Genomic DNA, 25,241 nt, shown 5'->3' on the forward strand with positions numbered 1-25,241 from the left:
TTCACACTTTATTTTGGCCTGCTTGTGAAGGGAGAACCGGTGTCAGACACTATTAACTCTCCTAGCTGCTAGCGCTGTATGTTAACATTCACACCGAGAGGTTCTTTTTATAACACCCATTTCATTAGAATAACAGTATCAGTTATCAGCAAGCTAAATGTTGAAAGATGCTGGGCATTCTTAACACATGTTGTAGAGTTTATACTTTTCATGCTTGTTACATTGTCCCAGAGCAGGGTGTATATCCTCTTATGGTAAAGGAAAAGTCAGATGAACTAATACAGGTCTGTAGCAATTGTTCATACCCAATACATTTTTCACTTCTTAAATGAGCCATCTGTTAAAAACTCTCATTGTCTATATTGAAGACTAAATCCATAGAGTTAGCTTTTATAAAATAAATGTAAAATACACTGCCTGTAAAGCATCTTCATAACACAGCTAATGTCAATTTCTGTATGTGAAACAAAAGAATTTGAAGAAAAAAAAAAAAAAGAAAACACGATTTTTCCCATCCCTCCAGTTTGTGCTTATTTATGTAACGTTCATATGGGGAGTGTGGTATCCATCTGTATTCTGGTCATAGATCTACTAGAATATTCCTGCGGCGCACTCCAGAGAATGATTTCCTCACCAGTAGTACCACCACGGCCACAACAGTGCCACCCAGGACCATTCCGATCACTAGTGCAGGATAATTTGTCACAGCTACTGCAAAGGAAGAATCTACAGTTAGATACAGATCTCAATTAAAACTACTGTTTTAGTTTACTAATTAATTTGTATATAATTTTTGTTTTGGACAAAGTAGTTAATGGTAATTTGAGTTTTTTTGTTTTTTTTTAACACTTCCACATTTTATCCAAAACTATCCAAGATTAAATTTAGAGATGCTCAAGCAGATGTCTCCCCACTGATTGTTCTGGAGGAAATCCAGGTCTGTATAGAGTCAGCAAACTAATACATCTGTTCAGTATAGCTACTGTTCCCATAGAAGAGTCCTATCTGTCAGCTGTCATGGGGACCTGACAGCTGTGTCTCCGCACACAGCGCGGAGACACAGCTGTCATCTGCCTGCTCAGCGGGGGATCGCGGATCGATCCCCCACTGAGAAAAACGGAGTCCGCCTGACGGACTCCGTGTGTGAAAGAGCCCTTACTGCAAAATCCATTTCTCTGATGTTCATTGACGGACACAACACCCACCCCTCTGAGGAGTTGACTTTCTTCCGACACTGCTTGTAACAAAACTGAGTGGATGAATACCCACCGGGACTGCCCATAGGCGTAGTCTAGCTTTTTCCTGCCGAGTGTCCTACGCCTGTAGGGGGTAGTATAACCCAATGGTTAAGAAGATCAGGTGCTGTGTCCGTCAATGAGCATCAGAGAAATTGATTTTACAGAAAGTTAAAAATCCAATTTTCATGCAAAAAGATGTGCATTTATTATTTTTTTTGCAAAGGTGAACTTATCCTTTAAGGCCCTGTTCACACCTTTGTGATTTATTGCGTGTGCTAGAATGTATGTGAATGCATGCACACAGTTTTCTCATTGCTAGTTTACATCTGTGTTCTTTGAAAATCAACATCAGCACGCATTGCAGGCCCTATTGATGGCAATGACAGCACAGTAACACGCATTTCCATGCGTTTCAGAAGTGCCAAACCCCCTCCCATAACTTTATTCAACATTTCACAGCATGACAAAACCCATTAAATTAGCTCAAAACACATCACCCTGAATAAAAAAGCGTATACAAGTGCATAACAATGCACACAGAAAGGTGTGAAACCTGCATTATACATACAATTTCAATATACAGTGGGGAAATAATTACTTGATTCCCCTGCAGATTATCATAGCTGAATTTTAAATGATAGAGACAAAATAACCAAAAATCCAGAAAAATAAAAAAAAAACACAAAAATGTTATAAATAGAGTTGCAGTTCGGTGAGTAAAATAAGTATTTTATCCCCAAGAAAAACGTGACTTAGTACTTGGTAGAGAAACCCTTGTTGGTAAGCACAGAGGTAAGATGTTTTTTGGAGTTGGTTACCAGGTTTGCACACATCTCAGGAGGGATTTTGGTCCCCTCTTCTTTACAGATCTTCTTTAAAACTTTAAGGTTTTTTGGCTGTCGCTTGGAAATTCGAAGTTTCAGCTCTCTCCATAAATTTTCTATAGGATTAAGGTCTGGAGACTGGCTAGGTCACTCCATGACCCTAATGTGCTTCTTCTTGATCCACTCCTTTGTTGCCTTGGCAGTATGTTGCGGGTCATTGTCATGCTGGAAGACCCATCTTCAGTGTTCTGGCTGAGGGAAGAAGGTTCTCATCCAAGATTTTGCAATACATGGCCCTGTCCATTGGCCCCTTAATGCAGCAAAGTTGGCTTGTACCTTTAGCAGAGAAACAGCCCCAATGAGGTTTCCACCTATTAAAGGATAGGATTGTGGAACATCTTAAATCCCATGGATTGCAAGATGAAAAACAACATGGGTTTACTTCAGGGAGATCATGTCAAACAAATCTTATAGATTTTTTTGACTGGGTGACTAAAATAATAGACGGTGGAGGTGCAGTAGACATTGCATATCTAGATTTTAGTAAGGCTTTTGACACTGTCCCACATAGAAGACTTATCAATAAACTGCAGTCATTGAGCATGGACTCCCATATTGTTGAGTGGATTAGGCAGTGGCTGAGTGACAGACAACAAAGGGTTGTAGTCAATGGAGAACATTCAGAACAAGGTCATGTTACCAGTGGGGTACCTCAGGGATCTGTACTGGGACCAATTTTGTTTAATATCTTCATAAGTGATATTGCAAAAGGCCTCGATGGTAAGGTTTGTCTTTTTGCTGATTACACAAAGATATGTAACAGGGTTGATGTTCCTGGAGGAAAACGCCAAATGGAAAAGGATTTAGGAAAACTAGAAGAATGGTCAGAACTCTGGCAACTGAAATTTTATGTGGATAAGTGCAAGATAATGCACCTGGGGCGTAAAAACCCAAGGGCAGAATATAGAATATTTGACACAGTCCTGACCTCAGTATCTGAGGAAAGGGATTTAGGAGTAATTATTTCAGAAGACTTAAAGGTGGAAAGACAATGTAATAGAGCAGCACGAAATGCCAGCAGAATGCTTGGATGTATAGGGAGAGGTATAAGCAGTAGAAAGAGAGAAGTGCTTATGCCGCTGTACAGAACACTGGTGAGACCTCACTTGGAGTATTGTGCGCAGTACTGGAGGCCATATCTCCAGAAGGATATAGATACTCTAGAGAGAGTTCAGAGAAGAGCTACTAAACTAGTACATGGATTGCAGGAAAAAACTTACCAGGAAAGGTTAAAGGACCTTAACATGTATAGCTTGGAAGAAAGAAGAGACAGAGGGGATATGATAGAAACTTTTAAATACATAAAGGGAATCAACTTGGTAAAGGAGGAGAGCATATTTAAAAGAAGAAAAACTACCACAAGAGGACACAGTTTTAAATTAGAGGGGCAAAGGTTTAAAAGTAATATGAGGAAGTATTACTTTACTGAGAGAGTAGTGGATGCATGGAATAACCTTCCTGCAGAAGTGGTAGCTGCAAATACAGTGAAGGAGTTTAAGCATGCATGGGATAGGCATAAGGCTATCCTTCATATAAGATAGGGCCAGGGACTATTCATAGGATTCAGATATATTGGGCAGACTAGATGGGCCAAATGGTTCTTATCTGCCAACACATTCTATGTTTCTATGTGCTTGACTGTAGGGATTTTTTTCTCAGGGTTATAGTCCGCATTTTTCTTCCTCTAAACATGGTGAGCCGAGTTGGTGCCAAAGAGCTCGATTTTGGTCTCTGACCACAGCACTTTCTCCCAATCCTTCTCTGAATCCTTTAAATGTTCAGTGGCAAACTTCAGAAGGGCCTGTATCTGTGCCTTCTTGAGAAGGGGGGACCTTGTGGGCGCTGCAGGATTTGAATCTATGATGGCGTATTGTACTACCAATGGTTTGTTTGGTGACTGTGGTCTCAACTGCCTTAAGATCATTCACAAGCTCCTCATATGTAGTTATGGGCTGATTCCTCACTTTTTTATGATCATCCTTACCCCATGAGGTGTAATCTTGCATGGAGCTCCAGACCGAGGGCGATTGATGCATCGTTATTTTTTATTTCTTTCATTTGCGAATAATCACTCCAACAGTTGTCTCCCCAAGCTTCTTACTGATGGACTTGTAGCTCATTCCAGCCTTGTGCAGGTCTACAGTCTTGTCCCTGATGTCTTTGGATAACTCTTTGGTCTTGCCTGTGATGGTGAGGTTTGAATGGAACAAAGATCCAGGTGTCTTTTATACACATAACAAGTTGTCATTAGGAGCACCTTCTTAAATCCACAGGACTAATCTGTGTACCACATGAACTGTTGCCAGTCTGTGGGAGCCAGAATTATTGTTGGTTGGTAGGGGATCAAGAACTTATTTTACTCACTGAACTGCAACTTAATTTATAACTTTTGTATCATGTTTTTTGGAGGTTTTTGGTTGATATTCTGTCTCTATCATTTAAAATACACCTGGGATAAAAATAATAGATCCTTCAATTCTTTGTAAGTGGGAAAACTTACAAAATCCACAGGGGGTCAAATAATTATTTTCCCCACTGTCTGAGGGTGGTGCATCTTTACTCTAGAGGGGTTCTTTCAAGTTGTGATGTGGGGATTGGCAGAAAAAAACCACAGCGACTGGTGGGAAAAAATGCTATCCAGTGATTTGACACACCAGGAAGTGTCAGAGCAGCAGTGGCCAGAGCTCTTTAATAGAGCAAAGCTTCAACACACTTCCCATCAGTAAGGTTAGTAATTAAACAGCTTTCACAGAACCGTTTTACTTTCATACTCTTTCAATCGTGATAAGGTTGCTTTAACATACAATGATGAATAATACTGTACATAAAAGATCAGATACCATCTCCGGTTTACCAAAGCCTGTTCAGCAAAAAAAAAAAAAAAGACTCCTAATGGTTTGGTATTGTTACTGTACTTTGTGCCATGCATTACTGAACAATATTATTTAATCATATATAAAATTTAATGTGCATCCATCGGTTTTTCACTGAAATGCCAAGAGAATAGCTAATGAAAGCTCTGCAAGGAATAAATTGTGGTAAAGTTGTTGTAAGAGAAATTCAGAGGCTGCCACTGCTAACGTTTTTCTGTAAATACTAGTTCTCCTGCTACTATGGTCACCCATTCACTGGCTTTAGTACATTCTAAGCCACTGTACCATAACAGAGAGCCAAGCAACTAGCATTTTCAGGAAAGTGGTTAGCAGTGGAACCCTCCATGTTTCTCCTATGACAGTTTTCCTGTAAGTATGACATAACAGTATTTCTGCAAAATGTTTTGCACATTTACTATTTCACCTGTACCAAACAATCAGAAATGAGGCGAATTTCCCTAAATGGGAAACTGCAACTAAAGTCAGACAGAGGCTCCAACCCTTCTCTGCTCTATTCAAAACTAAAAATGTTTCATCTGGAGTTAAAGTGGTTCTAAAGCTAAAACTTTTTTTTTTACCTTAATGCATTCCCTGCATAAAATGTTTTAAGCGCTTGCCGACCGCCGCACGACTATTTACTGCGGCGGTCAGCCCCTCACAGGCAAAGCGACGTAGTACTACGTCGCTAGCCTGTGAGGGTCTAGGGAGCGAGCGCGTGCCCCCGGAGGCACGCTAACGCTCCCGCGCGGTCACGGACGGTATTCGCTTCTGCTGTTTTATCCTAGGACATACTGACCCTTTCTTTTTTCCCAGATCACATAGATAGGCTCTGCAGTCACATGGTACGTCCTGGTCTCTAGTTGAGGTTCTATTGGTTGTTTGGAAATTAATGTTGATGAACAGTTAGACCCACAGGATTTTGAGTAGTTGGAGCTGAGACACAACTTTACTTCACAGCTTATAAATACCTGCATTGGAAATAAATATGTCTGAAGGTCAATTCAAAGGAAAACATTAATGGTACATTCCTGTAATCATTACAGTAAAACATTTTTATAAAATTGATTTTGTATGAATATAAAAATACTAATATTAATATAAAATACACAATTGTATTATACTGTACATAGTAAAAGAATACTTTTTTTTTTTTTTTCTCTTAGCATGCATTATTTGGAAGGAAAAAATAAAAAATAACTAAAAAACTACACATATTAAAAAAGGAATGCACAGTGTGTATGTGTAAACTGTTTTATAAACTTATGGGGACAGCAATATATTCCAATTTCGGAATATAATTGATACCCTACTATATTTATACCAAATGGATGATATTTTGCCAAGGAAATACTTGAAGCTAAACTTCCACATATAATGTAACTTTTTTGGGGGCTCTCCTTCCCCTTAAAAAAAAAAAAAAAAAAAAAAAACACCTGTAGAGGGGAAAAAGATAAAAGTAAATAGAGGTAATTTAATTATGTAATAGGATTTGTTTTATATCCATTACTGAACCCCTGTAGAATTGTGTTCAAAGGGGACACATAAGTAGAAGCGAGGCTCTGTTTACACTTAGAGATTTGGAATCGAGGGCAGAATTTGCACAATTCTGCCTTTGATTCCATATTGTGGTGAAATTTGTGGCAAAACAGTTGACAATATAGACTGTGTCCACATTGGGCGACATCCTCTCACTGCTTGTGTGGTCATTGGGATTAGGAAAAAATAGTTAGCGAGAGGTTAGAACCTACTGCGGGCTTTAACTGTTCTGGGTCCCCATTGGAGAGGTTCACCTCCCTTTCTTTGTGGTCACCAGAACAGGACATAAGAGGAAATCTCTCAAAAGAGAGCATAGACAATAATACTGTATATGACAGAGGCTCTACCACTTAATCACATTAGAACTATAAAACAAAAAGGTTGTGGCATAGGTGACCAAAACAAGAGACCCCACTTACCATGGAGGAGCCAGGAACATGGGTTACTCCTGAGAGTCTCAATGTAAACACCATCTTATTGTCTTCCCTACTTATTTTCTCCACTGTTTTTGTATCTAAGCACCTGGAATTAGAATAGCAAAAAGGCATTGTAAGCTTTTGATACCACAAAATACAACCAACCAACTGTCAGTTTGAAATAACTTTTCTTTTTTCAGTGGGAGGGCAGACAACATACAAACCGAATACCCAACTTTGTCAATACAGTATGTGACTGCATACTTCCAAATGTATCCTATAGTAGACCAAATATTTTCAAAAGCTTTTCTATCTAAGTAAAATCAGTAAAAAAAAAAAAAAAAAAGAAAGAGATGTGTATGTATATATATATATATATATATATATATATATATATATATATATATATACACACACACACACATCTCTTTCTTTTTTTTTTTTTTTTTTTATATACACATATTTTTTTTATATATATACACATATACAGTATCTCACAAAAGTACACCCCTCACATTTTTGTAAATATTTTATTATATCTTTTCATGTGACAACACTGAAGAAATGACACTTTGCTACAATGTAAAGTAGTGAGTGTACAGCTTGTATAACAGTGTAAATTTGCTGTCCTCTCAAAATAACTCAACACACAGCCATCAATGTCTAAACCGCAACAAAATTGAGTACACCCCTAAGTGAAAAAGTCCAAATTGGGCCCAAAGTATTAAAATTCTGTGTGGCCACCATTGTTTTCCAGCACTGCCTTAACTCTCTTGTGCAAGTGTAATTTCTTCAGTGTTGTCACATGAAAAGTTATAATAAAATATTTACAAAAATGTGAGGGGTGTATATATGTGTATATATATATATATATATATATATATATATATATATATATATATATATATATACATACACATATATTTATATATATATATGTACACACACACACACACACACAACTCCCCTATATTTAGAATTGTGGGCACTAGAAGAATTTGTATGTGTGTAAGTGCATATACTCACCATATGTGATTTTTTTTTTTTTTTGGCCAGGATCTTTCTCCCAGAAAGATCTGGCATTCAAACATCAGTATTGTGTGCAAGGACACTTCAGATGCCTTTTTTTTTTTTTTTTTTAACAAAAGGTTGTATTTATTTCAGTTACTTATATAGCGCTGTCAATTTACGCAGTGCTTTACATAAACATTGTACATTCACATCCGTCCCTGCCCTTAACCACTTTAGCCCTGGAAGATTTTGCTGCTTAAAGACCAGGCCATATTTTGCGATTCGGCAATGCGTGACTTTAATGGACAATTGTGCGGTCGTGCGACACTGTGCTCATTCGAAATTTACATCCTTTTTTTTTGGTATTTGATCATCTGTGCGAATTTTTATTTTTTGCGCTATAAACAAAAAAAGAGTGACAATTTTGAAAAAATAATATTTTTCACATTTTTTATATAAAATTCTCAAAAGACAAAGTAAAAATCTAATTTTTTTAACATTTTAGGCTAATTTGTTTTCTAATTAAGGGTAAGCCTAAATAAAAAGGCCAACTATAGCGCTTGCTGAATAAAACTCTAGTGATAATCAATAATGCAAAATTATAAATATAAAATGGGATAAATGACAAAAAAGACGCGTTTCGTCACATGCAGATCTCTGAAGACGTCACCGGATGTGATGAAACGCGTAAGACTGGAACGCACAGCGTGATTACGTCAGGTGAAACGCAAACCGGAAGTTCGGCTCGGCAGTGGTTGATACTCTGCAAAGAGGACGCACAGTCTGGTAGCTGACGGCAGTTAGCCGGTTTTTGTGGAATCCTACCTGCACAGTTTTTTACTACTTACCTTGGCTTTTAATCCACGATTGGTGGATAATAAAATATTAATTTTACTACACTATTGGGAGCCTATCTCTTTTTCCATATATCTCTGATCTGACTACATTGGACTAAAGAGGAGCCATATATCAGGTCGCAGGATACCTAAAGGGAAATCCATCCCAGCCCAGGGGGGCAAACCAAGCGTGAATGGTTCTAATGCCGTAAGGCATATAGGACCCATTGGATCTGGTAAGCCTCTAATTTACCCACACCACGGTGAAAAGTAATTGGATGTCACAGAAAATACGGATTTATATTTGAGCACTTGCACCTTTGAATATTATTGGACAGTCACCACCATTTAAGGGCTTTATATCATTTGATTATTGGAGTGTTTGGAGCACTACCAGTCACTTGTCACTATATGCACTAGATGTATTCACCTTATTGATATTTATCTATTAATTTATGTTTTATACACATTATTGATTTATGTGTCATTTATCCCATTTTATATTTATAATTTTGCATTATTGATTATCAGTAGAGTTTTATTCAGCAAGCGCTATAGTTGGCCTTTTTATTTAAACTTACCCTTAATTATCTATCTTTTATCCTATAGCAGCTGCTACACCGATTGCACATATTTATTTAATTTCTTAAATTTTAGATTAGATTATTCCTAGGCGCGTGGAATATACCCAGGTATATAATTTTCACACAATTTGTTTTCTGCTACATATTTTTGGTAAAAAAATTGCAATAAGCGTATTTTGATTGGCTTGCGCAAAAGTTATTGCGTTTACTAACCACGGGAAAGATTTATGTAATTTTTATTGTTTTTTTTTTTTTTAACTAGTAATGGCGGCGATGTGTGATTTTTTTTTGCGGGACTGCAACATTGCGGCGGACAGATCGGACCCTTGACTAACATTTTTGATACTTTTGGGAGTACCAGTGACATTACTACAGTAATCAGTGCTATAAATATACACTGTTACTGTAAAAATGACACTGGCAGGGAAGGGGTTAACTTTACTGGTGATCAAGGGGTTAAGTGTGTCCCTAGGGGCGTGGTTCTAACTGTGAAGGGGCGTGGCTTGTGATGTAATCACAGAGACATACGATCCTACATAAGAGGATCGCATAGCCTCTGTGATTACTTTAGTGAGAATGACAGACGGCTGTATTTGCATCAGCCGTCTGCCCTTCTCTCACTGCAGAGGGAGATCGCGAGTGGCCAGCGGCCATCGGAGCCGCCGGGCACACGCACTGACTTCCCAGCTGACGAGGGGGGACGGGAGCGCGCCTCCGGCGGCACGCGATCGTCCCCTAGCTCCTCCCAGGCTAGCGCCGTACATGTACGGCACTTTGCCTGGGAGCACCAGACTGCCGCCGTACAACTGCAGGGGGCGGTCGGCAAGTGGTTAAGGAGCTTACAATCTAACTCACATTCATAGGCATGCGCACAGGGTGTGCTGGGTGTGCCTAGGCACACCCAAATTACCCCATACGCATTAGCATTACCGCTCTGTGTGCCACTAGGAAGATGGGAAAGATCTCCCTCTTACCGGCTCTGCCATAGGAGAAGTGTTTACACACTTCTCTTTCACTGTGTCGTCAGGGAGATCAATGTGCCAGGGTTATATATATATATATATATATATATATATATATATATATATATATATATATATATATATATATACATATACATACACACATATACACAGTATATATAGACATACATACACGTGTGCTTGAGCTTTATGCTGGCCATACACTAGCCGAAAAATCATTTGAAAATGTGTCATTTGGTCCGTTTGTTCATTTTGCGTCCAGTTAATGGGCACAAATAGAAAATCGGTTTTAACTTTTTAGTGCTGAAAAATCGAAGAAACAGTTTGGAAAATTCTGCCGAACGAACGATAAATTTTAGAGGTTAATGTGTTTCTCGCCCGAACAGTTTGCACTAGGCAAATGTGACAAATTTAACAAAAAACTGATTATTTTATGTCCAATGAACGATTTATCGATCAAAATGCGGTCATTACATGATTGAGGGATTGTCTGCTCTCACGGCCAAGTGTTCATTTTTTGAAAATTAGTTAGAACGATTTTTTGTATATTAGTTAGAACGATTTTTTGTATAGTGTATGGCCAGCATTAGAGTGCACACCCTAATACAATAGGCTGCGCACACCAAGGCTCACATTCATACTTACACATAGTAGAGACAATTTAGACCAGATCCAATCAACCTACCAGCATGTCTTTGGAGTGTGGGAGAAAACCTGAGTAAACCCCCACAGGGAGAACATGCAAACTCCAGGCAGGTAGTGTCGTGGTTGGGATTTTAACCAGTAACCTTTATGCTGCTAGGTGAAAGTGCTAACCACTACAGCACTGTGCCGCCCATCCATCCAGCGCCTCTTTTTTTATTCTTGCTTATAACGAATTACAAGCTCTGATTTAGAGTGTCTGCTTTGCGTCAGTCCACACATACTTAGAACATCCAGAGCCCCTGACTTATAACACAGATACAAAAATGATTAAGCCATTTATTCCATGTCTGTTGCCTGTTATCCATCACTAATGCAAGCTGTGGAAACCTCTGCTACTATGGAGTAGGACTTTAGGAGCAACAAGACAGGAAGCTTATGGTGAGGGAACAAAAAGAAGTCCAAAAGGAATCAGTATATTATCAAAATTTGTTTATAAAAGAATTTCAGGCCTGCTTGATGGATTTTTGCAGATTCTTACAGTGACCTTGTACAAATAGAATAATTATTCTAAAGCAAAACATTGATCAATATTGGTGAATTTCCAAAATATCAATTTGAGCTTGAAGGCAAAGCATAGTAGAGTTTCAGTGAGCACACCATTTTCAGCTATTATTGCAATTTTAACTTTGAAGTAAAATTTGACATTCATATTTCCTTCATTTATTATAGTCAGGAGTTCAACAAATTTGCAATACTGTATATTATTGTGTTGTATTTTACTTTTCAACCAGCAGGTGGCGATTTAGACATCCTTTTACAGCTACTAGTCTCTTCTTAGAGCCTCTGCTGAAAAATGTAGGATACTTATAACTTGGATGCTGTCCATGTGACAAATGTTTTACTAGAAAATCCCTAACAGCAGCACAGGCATAAACAAAAATGCATTGTTTAGTAAAGTAGATGAAGACTAGGACCCCTAGTCAGCTCTTTGTCGCTGTCCTAGATTTCCCCACACTTTCTGTGTGATGAGACTGTTGACAATGTGGCAATAAATGATGAACAACTTTTCTAACACTGTACTGTACAGGATAGCAGTAAAAACCTGACAGGGACTGTATTCCTTCCCCACTCTATCCAAAACTAAAAAAATATGCTAGATATCTACTTTTGAAATGGGATATGCATTGTTTTCAATGAGTCATCCAACTCATGACTGGCATTGTGACAAAGAGCAGAAAAACAGAACCATTGTGTATCACTACAAAGGAAGAAGCAAAGCCTATGTACAGATATATAATGAGCAAGGGTGGCTATCATCATGTATAAAGGTGTGAAAAACAACATTCATTAATACTATTATTTATATAATTGGTCTCATTTACATCATTCAAAAAAAATCATAAAAATACCATCTGGAAAATGACCGATTTCTGGCCGTAGATCCTTTAAATTGGTTTTAAACCCTTACATATACCAAGTGAAATGAAAAGACTTAGATGTTACACAGAGATAAAACAAATCCTCCTACATAGGTTTTACTTCTTTTTCTGCCGTCTTCTCCTCTCTACACCCTTTCAAAAGTGCAGATTGTGTTAAAAATCTTTCTTCATCTGTCAGCAGCAAAGAGGAGAGGGCAGAGAGACTGCAGCTATACTGTGTGAGAGCTGATTGGAGGAAAGGAACACCCCCCCCCCCTTCCACATAGCAGAAGGGGAATTCTGAATAGACAAGCTCCGTACTGAATGTTTAATGTAGAAATGTTTTAACAAAACTTCTCAGAAGTGAATCATGCTGAGAACAGAGGAACGAAGCACCAGAGGGAAACGGCACTTAGAGCTTTGGAGAGAGATAAGTAAACACTGCAGATATACAGTATCTCACAAAAGTGAGTACACCCCTCACATTTTTGTAAATATTTTATTATATCTTTTCAAGTGACAATACTGAAGAAATGACACTTTGCTACAATGTAAAGTAGTGAGTGCTCAGCTTGTATAACAGTGTAAATTTGCTGTCCCCTCAAAATAACTCAACACACAGCCATTAATGTCTAAACCGCTGGCAACAAAAGTGAGTAAACCCCTACGTGAACATGTCCAACTTGGGCCCAAAGTGTCAATATTTTGTGTGGCCACCAATATTTTCCAGCACTGCCTTAACCCTCTTGGGCATGGAGTTCACCAGAGCTTCACAGGTTGCCACTGGAGTCCTCTTCCACTCCTCCATGATGACATCACGGAGCTGGTGGATGTTCGAGACATTGCACTCCTCCACCTTCTGTTTGAGGATACCCCACAGATGCTCAATAGGGTTTAGGTCTGGAGACATGCTTGGTCAGTCCATCACCTTTACCCTCAGCTTCTTTAGCAAGGCATTGGTCATCTTGGAGGTGTGTTTGGGGTCGTTATCATGTTGGAATAATGACCTGTGGCCTTGTCTCCGAAGTGAGGGGATCATGCTCTGCTTCAGTATGTCACAGTACATGTTGGCATCCATGGTTCCCTCGATGAAGTGTAGCTCCCCAGTGCCGGCAGCACTCATGCAGCCCCAGACCATGACGCTCCCACCCACCATGCTTGACTGTAGGCATGACACATTTGTCTTTGTACTCCTCACCTGGTTTCCGCCACACACGCTTGACACCATTTGAACCAAATAAGTTTATCCTGGTCTCATCAGACCACAGGACATGGTTCCAGTAATCCATGTCCTTAGTCTGCTTATCTTCAGCAAACTTTTGCGGCTTTCTTGTGCATCATCTTTAGAAGAGGCTTCCTTCTGGGAGGACAGCCATGCAGCCCAATTTGATGCAGTGTATATGGCATATGGTCTGAGCACTGACAGGCAGACCCCCCCCCCCTCCACCCCTTCAACCTCTGCAGCAATGCTGGCAGCACTCACACGTCTATTTCCCAAAGACAACCTCTGGATATGACGATGAGCACGTGCACTCAACTTTTTTGGCCGATTATGGCAAGGCCTGTTCTGAGTGTAACCTGTCCTGTTAAACGGCTGTATGGTCTTGGTTATCATGCTGCAGCTCAGTTTCAGGGTCTTGCCAATCTTCTTGTAGCCTAGGCCATCTTTATGTAGAGCCATGTTGAACTTCCAGTGACCAGTATGAGAGAGTGAGAGGGATAACAACAAATTTAACACACCTGCTCCGAAATCACACCTGAGGCCTTGTAACACTAACAAGTCACATGACACCGGAGAGGGAAAATGGCTAATTGGGCCCAATTTGGACATTTTCACTTAGGGGTGTACTCACTTTTATTGCCAGCAGTTTAGACATTAATGGCTGTGTGTTGAGTTATTTTGAGGGAACAGAAACATTTACACTGTTATACAAGATGTACACTCACTACTTTACATTGTAGCAAAGTGTCATTTCTTCAGTGTTGTCACATGAAAAGATATAATAAAATATTAACAATAATGTAAGGGGTGTACTCATTTTTTGTGAGATACTGTATATAAAACCATTGTCTTCCAGAAGGTTTACCTCCTTCATGACCGGGCCATTTTTTGCTATAAAACACATCCAATAAAAAAAATGTAAAAAATCGAATTTCTTCATAAATTTAGGCCAATATTTATTCTGCTACATGTTTTTGGTAAAATCCAAATAAGCATATATTGATTGGTTTGCGCAAAAGTTATAGCATCTACAAACTATTAGTTAGAGTTATGGAATTTTTTATTTTTTTTTTAAATTCTTTTATTAGTAATGGCAGCGATCACTGTACTAATGACACTGGCAGGGAAAGGATTAACATCAGGGGTGATCAAAGGGTTAAATGTGTTCCTGGGTGTGCTTGTACTGTGAGAAGGCAGAGATCCGTGTTCCTGCTTAGCAGAAATACAGGATCACAGCCTTCCCTTGTCACAGAACGGCGATCTGTCTTGTTTGCCTGTCTCCCGAATGATTGGTCGGACATTCTGTCCATCAGACCCGCTTATTGGACACAGTGGGAGTGGGTCGCCGGCACCCGAAAGTGCAGAATCACATACAGGTCTGTGATTCTGCACTGGGGAGCTGCTTTGCCACCATATAGACCAAAGGGAAGCATTAAAGGAACTCCTCCTGGGGGTAGACCTTTAGGTGCTCCAATAGGAAGGGACTTAAATAAGGATCTTTTTTAGAGAAATTCGGAAAGATGGCGTTGCTAAAAAATGATGGTGAAAAAGGAAAAGAGCATCTTAAAAGCAAGTGGTGTGGACAATTCTTTATTACAAGAGATCTTTGGGTTCTACGGTGTGTGTGCCTCAGACCAGAAGATCTGGGGCAGCCATGATGATCAAATAGCTTTCTAATACTTGGATGTGCATACCCTGCCTGAGTCCTACATTTTGGAGAGCAGGGGAGATGCCCCTAGCCAGCTTGGCAGAAGCTGGTGGCAAATTAAGGCTGCCAACACATGTTCCCGCGTGTACCCTGCACAGCTTTGCACTGAATCTTTTTTTTTTTTTATATTAAATTATAGGGTTGCGGAATTTATCCTGCTGACATTGAGTGAAAGGTCCACTTTAAAGCAAACCCTTGGTTTCAGGTTTTTGTGCAGTAATATGGATTTTAGTGCAACCTGGAAACGTAAAGTCAGATTCAGCAATGTCTGACGCTGTTCAGATTTGGTAATTTCAGCCTAAAAATGAAAAATAAAGAAACGGATATGGCTCCAAAAAATGAATTATCACCCCTACATAGGGTTAGATTTCTGATTAGCCAACAAAGTCCATGGCATGGGGTGGCAGAACTACCAAGGTCAGCCCACAGTCACATAACGTTGTTGTTTGTACACCACCTAATAAATATTCGGTATCATTTTGGTGACCTGAGCTTTTTAATGTAACAGTTTACCTCGCAATTTGGCCTGATGTACACAGTGAGCTGGGGCCATACAATGTAACATTTGGGTGTAGTTTGCTTCCCGAGAGCCACAGGTGCTGCTTAAAGCCGTCCATGGTAACCAATTGTTGTACTTGAGTATTTACCTGCATGCCTACGGATGTAAGACCCTGGAATGCAACTGCTTCCAGGGGCATGCATCGATACACATGGATGTGTTTATGCCTGCCTGTATCTGCATATGCAAGGACATTTTACATTGTGTGGCAGCAGATCCCATGTGCATGAGGCTTTACTTGTTAATAACTGAACTACAATGTTCAACTTGGTACTACTGATGAAACAAAACTCTGTCACATTCAGTCATCAAAAATAGATATCAAATACGTAGCTCAATTATTGCAAATAAACCAGATATGATTGTGGCTATCCACCGATCATCTTACTTTTATTTTGGGTAAAACCATAATTTCAACCAAACAAATACGTTTTTAAATACTTGATATATCTTGGATTTGTGACAAGGTCCTCAACATGGAATTTCAGACTCTTACCCATTTTGAATAAAATATAACTTAGTAGTGTTCTTCTTGCTCACAAGTTTGCATGAGGTGATGACCAGAGCGACATCACTCTGATTGGTCTCTGCAGTCACTGTAACATATACTTGGTCTGTGCCCCGCACCTTCAGGAAGGATGCTAAAGCAATCTTGTTGTTGGATGTGCTTTCTATGCTGAGGCCAATGCCAAATCGGAAGTTCTCAAACTGACCATCCGTCATTGAGTCTGTCCACACAAAATTAGTCTGCTGAAGACCGTGACACAAAGGCTGTACCAACAATTCAACTGTGTGATTGGTGATGTTTGAAAATATTTTGCCGTGGTCCAATTTATCCTGCAAAGGCAAACAGAATATATTACTGATGGTCTACATTTTACATTGCTATAGAGAATAATAATAAAATATTAAGAAATAAAAAATAACAAAGATGAAGTTAACCTGAATATAAACTGTTGTTGGTAGGTTGTCATGATGCAGTTGTGTATTTTTCTAATTAACCTCAAACACTTTCAGCTAGCCTTGAAAGATTGTCCCATGGTTGGCAAGCATTACCCTTTAAAGTGGACCTAGTATCAAAAAACAAGGCTCCTCTATTCGGTAACCGTACCCCCCCCCCCCCCCCCCCCGTCTCCACGTGTAAACTAACTAGTAAAAAACACAAACATTACCAATGAATAGTAAAACATTCTTAACTTAGACCCTTGTTTCCGGGTTCTTCACCCAGATGAGCCATTCTCAGCTAAAGTTCTTATAGAGGTTTCTAGGGCTTCCTTGAACTGTGGCTAATTTATCTCCCATTTGATGGTGCCTAAATAGTTATGGGACAATGCCTCTTTACAGATCCAGCTGAATGACACCAATTATATTTTTAGCTGTTTGCAAAGGTGACCACCTTTGCAAACAGCTTTTTAGGTTTTAGCAAGGAAATTCCGTGATCTGAAACTTCTTTTAAGGGTTCATCTGGGGTAGAAATGTTGAGAAAGACTGACTTAGGCACTGCCGGTAATGCTCAGCTTTACTGCGGCATTCTGGGGAGGTTAAAGATCTGGTCAGTAGCCAAAATCTAGTCAATTTATTGTAATGGTAAATTTTTGTGTAATTTTACCTACGGTTTTTAACATGGGGGGATGTCTGGGAGCTACTGACTAGTAGTTTGTTAGTTTTTTTTTTTGATGCATGGACCACTTTAGTGCATTCATTCTTGAATCCCCTCTACCAATGTTTCACTAAACTCCCCATTTTTACATTAAATTAAATCATGTACATGATGTGCAATCAGTGGAGTAGTGACTACATATAGTGAAGCACATATACTCTGTCACTGTGTAAAGTGTATCCAGTTAGTAAATGTCACATGCCAGTGTTCATAAAACCCATCCTAGAATACAGTTTGCGCTCAACCAGCAGGACTTGGCAGCTGGCACCCTTCCATAGCTTCCCATAATAGCCTGTTATTGTAAATATGAGTAGGTTGTGCTACATGGTCATCAGCCACCAACTTGTCTTGCCGTCCCCTGCCAGTGAGGAATGCAATCATATGTGTGAATGTGAGCAATGTTGCACCACATTAGCGTTCACTGCCTTCTCATAGCAATGACAGCTAGAGATGACTTATCCATGATAACAAGCTGTAAATCTTCTACTATGGAAGGAAAGCACAGCAGCCCCACTCCATGTTTACATCTAACATAAGTTATGGATAAACTTTATGATCTAGGTGCATCCGGACTCTGCTAAGACAAATATTCTGACGTCAGGATTTCCATGGCTGAATCCAGCAAAGCCAACAAAATATATTCACGTTCTATGAGAAAGGTCAACTAGAAATGTTATCAGATTGTTGGAGGCAAGAAGACGGCAGTCTCCTTTAGAGCTATCGCCTCAGTTTTTAACAGAGGTGTGATCTGCATGGAGATTGAAAAGGACACCCAGTGTTTGGCAAAGTTTCCCCTGAATACTCTGGTTGGCTTGTTCCCATGGGCCCAAAACAGACTGGTAGTTTAACGAATTTCCACTAAAATTGATAACAAAATTTGAGCTGGTATGATCCCTTATATAATAAAATATTTCAATATTCTCTATAAAATGCTGGGTTCACCCTTCTATGTGAAATGCCGTATGTGCTGCTGAAATGTACAGTGTATTTCCTATTCAAAATTAAACTCAACTCTGATTCCTTTTAAAAGCAAAACTTATGAATGAAAATCAACCTGCATAGTTGTTCACAGACATCAATCAGAAGCTGCATGTAAATAGTATGTATGAACTGGTCTTGAGCCAATAAGACTGGATGGAGGCAGAAATGCTTGGGGGTACTAAAAGCCTCTTTTAAAACAAATGCTAAGGTCCATAAACATTGATAGCTTATGACCCCATCATCCATAGCCAACAAAGCAAAGGTACCCTTCTGCAGCGATCCCGAACCTTTTAAGCACCAGGGACCGGTTTCATGGCAGCCAATTTTGGTGGACAGGTCGGGGGATGAGATATTCACAGAGTCTGTCCTCAGCCCCCTTCACATCACAGCCCCCTTTTACATTACACTTCCACTTTACAGTGCAGTCCCCGTTACATTAAAGTAACGAGCAGGAAAACAAAGAGAACAGGCGCCTCTGAGTATAATCTGTGAATAATTTAATAGTAAAAAAAACAATAAAAACTAACAAAGATTATGAAAACAGGCACATGAAGATCTCCTGTGGTCAGAGTCTGCTTAGGGCTGCCTTCTGGGTTGTGTGATGCCACTCGTGGTGCTGTCCTGAACAGCAGGCTGTATAGGGGATGTGAGGTGGTGGAGCCGAGTTCTGGACCACAGGCTGAGCCGCAGCGTCTTCTGTGTGTGCATCACCGGCATGCTCGCCTGTTTTCACAATCTTTATGTGAGTTTTTATTGTTTCTTTTTACTGTTAAATTATTCATGGTTTATACTTAGAGGCGCCTGCTCTCTTTGTTTTCCTGCATGTTTGGAGATTGCTTCCACACCCTTCCAGGCTGGCCCTGAGTTCAGAGACTGTGCTCCATCCATTTTTTGGACAGAACTGGCGGTCTTAAAGACTGTTCTATGGACACTGCATTATTTTAAATGCATCCCCTGCTTGCACCACCACTTATACTTGATTAATGTAATGGGGACTGCTGTTGAAAGGGTAAAATGTACATATTTGCCAGCACACCATGGATCATCACTGACGTCCAATTATTTTATTAAAGAATGATCACATCACAGAAGACATAGTGCACTTGATACTACTACTCTGTAAAGGGGGTGCTGTAATGTAAAGGGGGGGGGGGAGGGTGTGATGTAAAGGGGGTACTGCGATATAAAGGAGACTGCATTCTAAAGGGGGCAATGTAATTACAGTGCAGCCCCCTTTTTATTACAGTGCCCCTAGCAATCACAGCCTCCTCCATCCCAGTGCCCCCCCTGTCCCCCACTCTTTCTTCTCTAACATCACACTTCCCCATTCCAAGCTCTGCCTCCCCTGCACAGGACTCCCACTTGTAGCAGGGCAGAGGCTTATTTCAGGCCATGTGTCCTCTCCCGGCTCCTCCAGCCGCCCAGCTGACAATATCATCTTATCAGCAGGGCAAGGGGTGGAAAGAGCTCTCCATCCTAGCTCCTCCCGCCCCCTGCCCTGCTGACAGGATAACATCTTCGGGTGGGTGGGTGCGCGGGCAGAGGAGCCGGGAGAGGACACACGGGCAAGACTGCACAGCAGGAGGTGAGCAGCAACAGCGGTCTGCGTCAGGCCTGTGCTGACCACGGTAGCAGCTCACCTTCTGCTGTGTAGTCTGGTCTTTAACCAGTTGCCGACCACCTCCTGTATATTTACTGCGGCAGGCTGGCTCGTACAGGCAAAACTACGTAGATCTACATCGCTCGCCTGGGAGGAGCTAGGGGGAGAGCACGAGCCACCGACGGCACGCTCCCGCCCCCGATCATCAGCGGGGAAGGCTCCAATTGCCGCCTGACACCCGTGATCGCTCCCTGTTGAGAGAGGACGGTCGGCTGTTGTAAACACAGCCGATTGTCCTTCTCCCTGGGATGATCACAGAGCTCATGTGATCCTGCTATATAGGATCACATGTCTCTGTGATCATTTCAGAAGCCCAACCCCCATACATTTAACCCCTTGATCACCTATACTGTTAACCCCTTCCCTGCCAGTGTCTCTATTACAGTAACAGTGCATATTTTTAGCACTGATTACTGTAGTAATGTCACTGGCCCCCCCCCCCCAAAAGTGTCAAAAATGTCAGTTAGCGGTCCAATCTGTCCACCGCAGTGTCGCAGTCCCTCAAAAAAAAAATCGCAGATTGCCGCCATTACTAGTAAAAGAAAAAAAAACAATAAAAATGACATAAATCTTTCCCGTAGTTAGTAGACGCGTTAACTTTTGCGCAAAATACACTTATTGCAATTTTTTTTTACCAAAAATAAGTAGCAGAAAACAAATTGGCCTAAAATGTTAAAAAATTTTGATTTTTAAATTTTTTTTTGAGAATGTCATATAGCAAAATGTGAAAAATATTGTTTTTTTTTCAAACATGTTGCTCTTTTTTTGTTTATAGCGCAAAAAATATAAAAATCGCATAGGTGATCAAATACCACCAAAAGAAAGCTCTATTTGTGGGAAAAAAAAGGACGTCAATTTTATTTGGGTACAGCGTCACACGACCGCGCAATCGTCCGTTAAAGTAACGCAGTGCTGAATTGCAAAATAGGGCCTGGTCATTAAGGGGACAAATCCTTCCCCTCTTAAAGTGGTTAACAGGCAATGGACTGGCACCGTTCTGCCGCCCGGGGGCTGGGGACCCTTGCTCTACTGCACAGAAACGTGGGGTTTTAAAAACAGGGATATGGTCAGTGAATTATGGTTTCCAAGGCACACAGTTACATTAGTTTCCAAGGCACACAGTTACATTAGAATATTTTGGGGACTCTTTTTTGCCACTATGTGGTGTGTCTCATATGGTGCCAGGTAACCTGATTATTTCCAACAATGCCAATACTTTAACACAGTAATACAGACAAGATAATATCCTTAAAGCGGAGCTCTACCCAAAAGGGGAATCTTCGCTTGTCTGCCTCTTCCCCCACTCCGCTGCCACATTTGGCACCTTTTGGGAGGAGCAGGTACCTGGTTTTGACAGGTACCTGCTCCCAATTCCAGCTCATTTAGCCAAAGTAAACTGAGCCTGAATTTCGCCCCCCCCCCTTCCTTCCCCCACAGCCTTAAGGGACATTTCACAGGGCCCAGAAATCGGCGGCCCTTTCTCAAAGCGCAGCACGCTTAGCGCAAGCACACTAGGTAACTGGCTGTGAAGCCAAAAGGCGCTAGCATCCAAAAGCCGATTGAAGAATGGGCGAGGACAGCAGTGGATGCCTGGATAGGTAAGTGCCCTAATATTTAAAGTCAGCAGCTACAATATTTGAAGCTGCCGATCTAATTTTTTAGGAGGGGGGCTCCTCCTTATAGAGGTTCTAAAGGCAGAATTTTTTTTTTACCCTAAGGAATTCTATGCCTTAAAGGTAAAAAAAACTTCTGCATCCAGTCCACCCTCTTCCCCCAGCCACTCCTTATACTTACTTACCAGGCTTTGTCTGCTCCCTCCCTCCTTAATGGCTCAGAGACAGCAACCATTGGCTCCTGCTGCTGTCAATCACAGCCAGTGACAAGGGGGTAGGGGGCGGAGCCGAGTCCTGCTGTCTGTGTCAATAAACACAGACCGCAAGGCTAAGGAGCAAACCCACATGAGTGCCACCATAGCAAGTGGTAGGGGAAGGAGCCAGGAGCACGGGCAGGGGACCCCAGAGGAGGAGAATTGGGGATGCTCTGTGTAAAACTAATGCATAGAGCAGGTATTACACGTTTGTTATTTTAAAGAAAAACAATTCGATTTAGAATCACTTTAAGCATCCTCTCTTTCTTCAATAAAGCAATAAAAACCTTGCAAAGGTTATAACCCTTTCACATTTTATCCACACCTAAAAAAAAAGTTTTGGCTAAAGTCACAATATATTTCTGAACTATGTCTACATTTTTTCACTGTAAATATTTATTTTTACATGTTCCTGTGCCCATGAAATGACTGCACAGACCTAGTTTTGGTGCTGACTGTGCTCCTGACTGTATGAATTTGTGTTCAGTATGCAGTTCCCACACATGCTAACTTGCAAACATCTGTGCTACATGCACAATGCATCTACTGTAGTATGTAAGTACCCTGAGAATACCTATCCCCTCAAAATAACTCAACACACAGCCATTAATGTCTAAACCGCTGGCAACAAAAGTGAGTACACCCCTAAGTCAATAGGTCCAAATTGGGCCCAAAGTGTGGCCATCATTTACCAGCACTGCCTTAACCCTCTTGGGCATGGAGTTCACCAGAGCTTCACAGGTTGCCACTGGAGTCCTCTTCCACTCCTCCATTATGAAATCACGGAGCTGGTGGATGTTTGAGACCTTGCGCTCCTCCACCTTTCATTTGAGGATGCCCCACAGATGCTCAATAGGGTTTAGGTCTGGAGACATGCTTGGCCAGTCCATTACCTTTACCCTCAGCTTCTTTAGCAAGGCAGTGGTCATCTTGGAGGTGTGTTTTGAGTCGTTATGTTGGAATACGGCCCTGCGGCCCAGTATTCCCCAGAAGGGGATCATGCTCTGCTTCAGTATGTCACAGTACATGCTGGCAATCATCGTTCCCTCAATGAACTATGGCTCCCCAGTGCCAGCAACACTCATGCAGCTCCAGACCATGACACTCCCACCACCATGCTTGACTGTAGGCAAGACACACTTGTCTTTGTACTCCTCACCTGGTTGCCACCACACACGCTTGACACCATCTGAGCCAATCAGACCACAGGAAATGGTTCCAGTAATCCATGTCCTTAGTCTGCTTGTCTTCAGCAAACTGTTTGTGGGCTTTCTTGTGCATCATCTTTAGAAGAGGCTTCCTTCTGGGATGACCAATTTGATGCAGTGTACGGTGTATGGTCTGAGCACTGAAAGGCTGACCCCCCCACCCCTTCAACCTCTGCAGTAATGCTGGCAACACTCTATTTTCCAAAGATAACCTCTGGATATGACGCCGAGTACATGCACTCAACTTCTTTGGTCGACCATGGCAAGGCCTGTTCTGAGTGGAACCTGTCCTGTTAAACCGCTGTATGGTCTTGGTCACCGTGCTGCAGCTCAGTTTCAGGGTCTTGACAATCTTCTTATAGCCTAGGCTATCTTTATGTAGAGCAACAATTCTTTGCCATGAGGTGCCATGTTGAACTTCCAGTGACCAGTATGAGAGAGTGAGAGTGATAACATCAAATTAAACACACCTGCTCCCCATTCACCCCAGAGACCCTGTAACGATTCACATGACACCTGGGAGGGAAAATGGCTAATTGGGCCCAATTTTACTTAGGAGTATACTTACTTTACATTGTAGCAAAGTGTAATTTCTTCAGTGTTGTCACATGAAAAGATATAATTAAATATTTACAAAAATGTGAGGGGTGTACTCACTTTTGTGAGATACTGGACAAGCAGCAGTTAAAACACACCGGATCCACTACAAGCACTGTTAATTATGGTGGTGCAGAATCTTTGTGTATTAGCTATGTAGGAATAATTGTTGATGTTGCTGAGTTAGAAGTTGCCAGCAATGGATTATCCAGGGTTCAGTTTGTTTGCTTTTGGGCTGATTTATTAAGAGTGGAGCAAAGAAAGAGGGAACATTTCTCATTATCAATTAGACAGATTCAGTGCATAGTTTCCACTCAGGACTTTAATTTTACAGCATCGGCAGTCCAACACAAGAAATTTGTATGTAGGGAAATGTGACGTTATAGTGGACCTCTCTTTCCCCTGTGTAGGGCAAAGCAGTGGTCTTACTTTATTGTTGGCCCACACAGTTGCAGATAACAGCCTTCTCTTTGATCCCCACCATTTCCCTCACCTGAGGAAATAAAGTGACTTACTTCCACAAAGGGGAGAGTGAAACTCAGTCCCCTTCCTCTGATGTGTTAGTGATGGTGCTTGGCGCTTATACTCATGCAAAGAGCACAATTACATGGAGTCCCCTGTAGAATCTATAAGAAATCTTCTCCTTGCCCCAGGACAAGATGGGGAAGCAAAGGGAAGGCAAATATAAGCAGTTGGTGGGGTCAGCATTAAAGCGGAGTTCCACCCAAAAGTGGAACCTCCGCTGATGTGCTTCCTGGCACCTTTTGGGGGGGGGTACCCTTCCCCACTTCCGGGAGACAGGCCGTGGTGCCGTTTTTCTGCCGAAAACTCCAACTTGCCAAGAACACCAATCAGGTGCAGTAGGTCACCGGCTGTGAAGGCTTCACTGCTGGCTTCCCCTACAATGATTAGCGGCGGCAGCTGATCCGAAAATCGGCTGGGGTGTGGACATCGCTGGCTCCCTGAACAGTTAAGTGACTATATATTAAAAGTGAGCAGCTACAGGATTTGTAGCTGCTAACTTTTGATTTTTATTTCCCCAGATCGAACACTGCTTTCTGTAGCCTTTTGCCATTTTGGCCTTCAGATGGCCTTTTGCTCCTCCATACATGGGCAAAGCAAGGTTTGATTTAGGTATATTTACCCATGCCTTCCCAGTTATTACCCATCCCAAATGCTTATCATCACCCTAAACTTACCTACCTCTTACCTTAAATTTACCTTTAGCTCAGAATTATTCATAACACAATATAGCTTACTTCTTAACCAATTGCTGATTGTCCTTTTTCTGACAAGTTTAAAATCAGTATTTTTTGTTAGACAATTATTCAGAACCCTTAAACATTATATATATA

General features: G+C 41.0%; 1 protein-coding gene across 1 annotated transcript in view; it reads right to left on the minus strand.

Moving 5' to 3' along the window:
- Positions 1–577: 577 nt before the first annotated feature.
- Positions 578–25,241, minus strand: part of LOC309565831 (uncharacterized protein) — a 30,829-nt gene continuing 6,165 nt past the window's right edge. Inside the window, exons 2-5 of the mRNA XM_082270835.1 lie at positions 16,410–16,750; positions 6,951–7,053; positions 5,792–5,963; positions 578–711 (exon numbers count right to left, since the gene is read on the minus strand). Of these exons, the coding sequence (XP_082126961.1) occupies positions 581–711; positions 5,792–5,963; positions 6,951–7,053; positions 16,410–16,750 (747 nt within the window). The 3' untranslated portion in view covers positions 578–580. The remainder of the gene's footprint in view (positions 712–5,791; positions 5,964–6,950; positions 7,054–16,409; positions 16,751–25,241) is intronic.

The sequence above is a fragment of the Pelophylax lessonae genome (assembly GCF_965119305.1).
Source record: "Pelophylax lessonae genome assembly, chromosome: 10".
Lineage (NCBI taxonomy): Eukaryota > Metazoa > Chordata > Amphibia > Anura > Ranidae > Pelophylax > Pelophylax lessonae.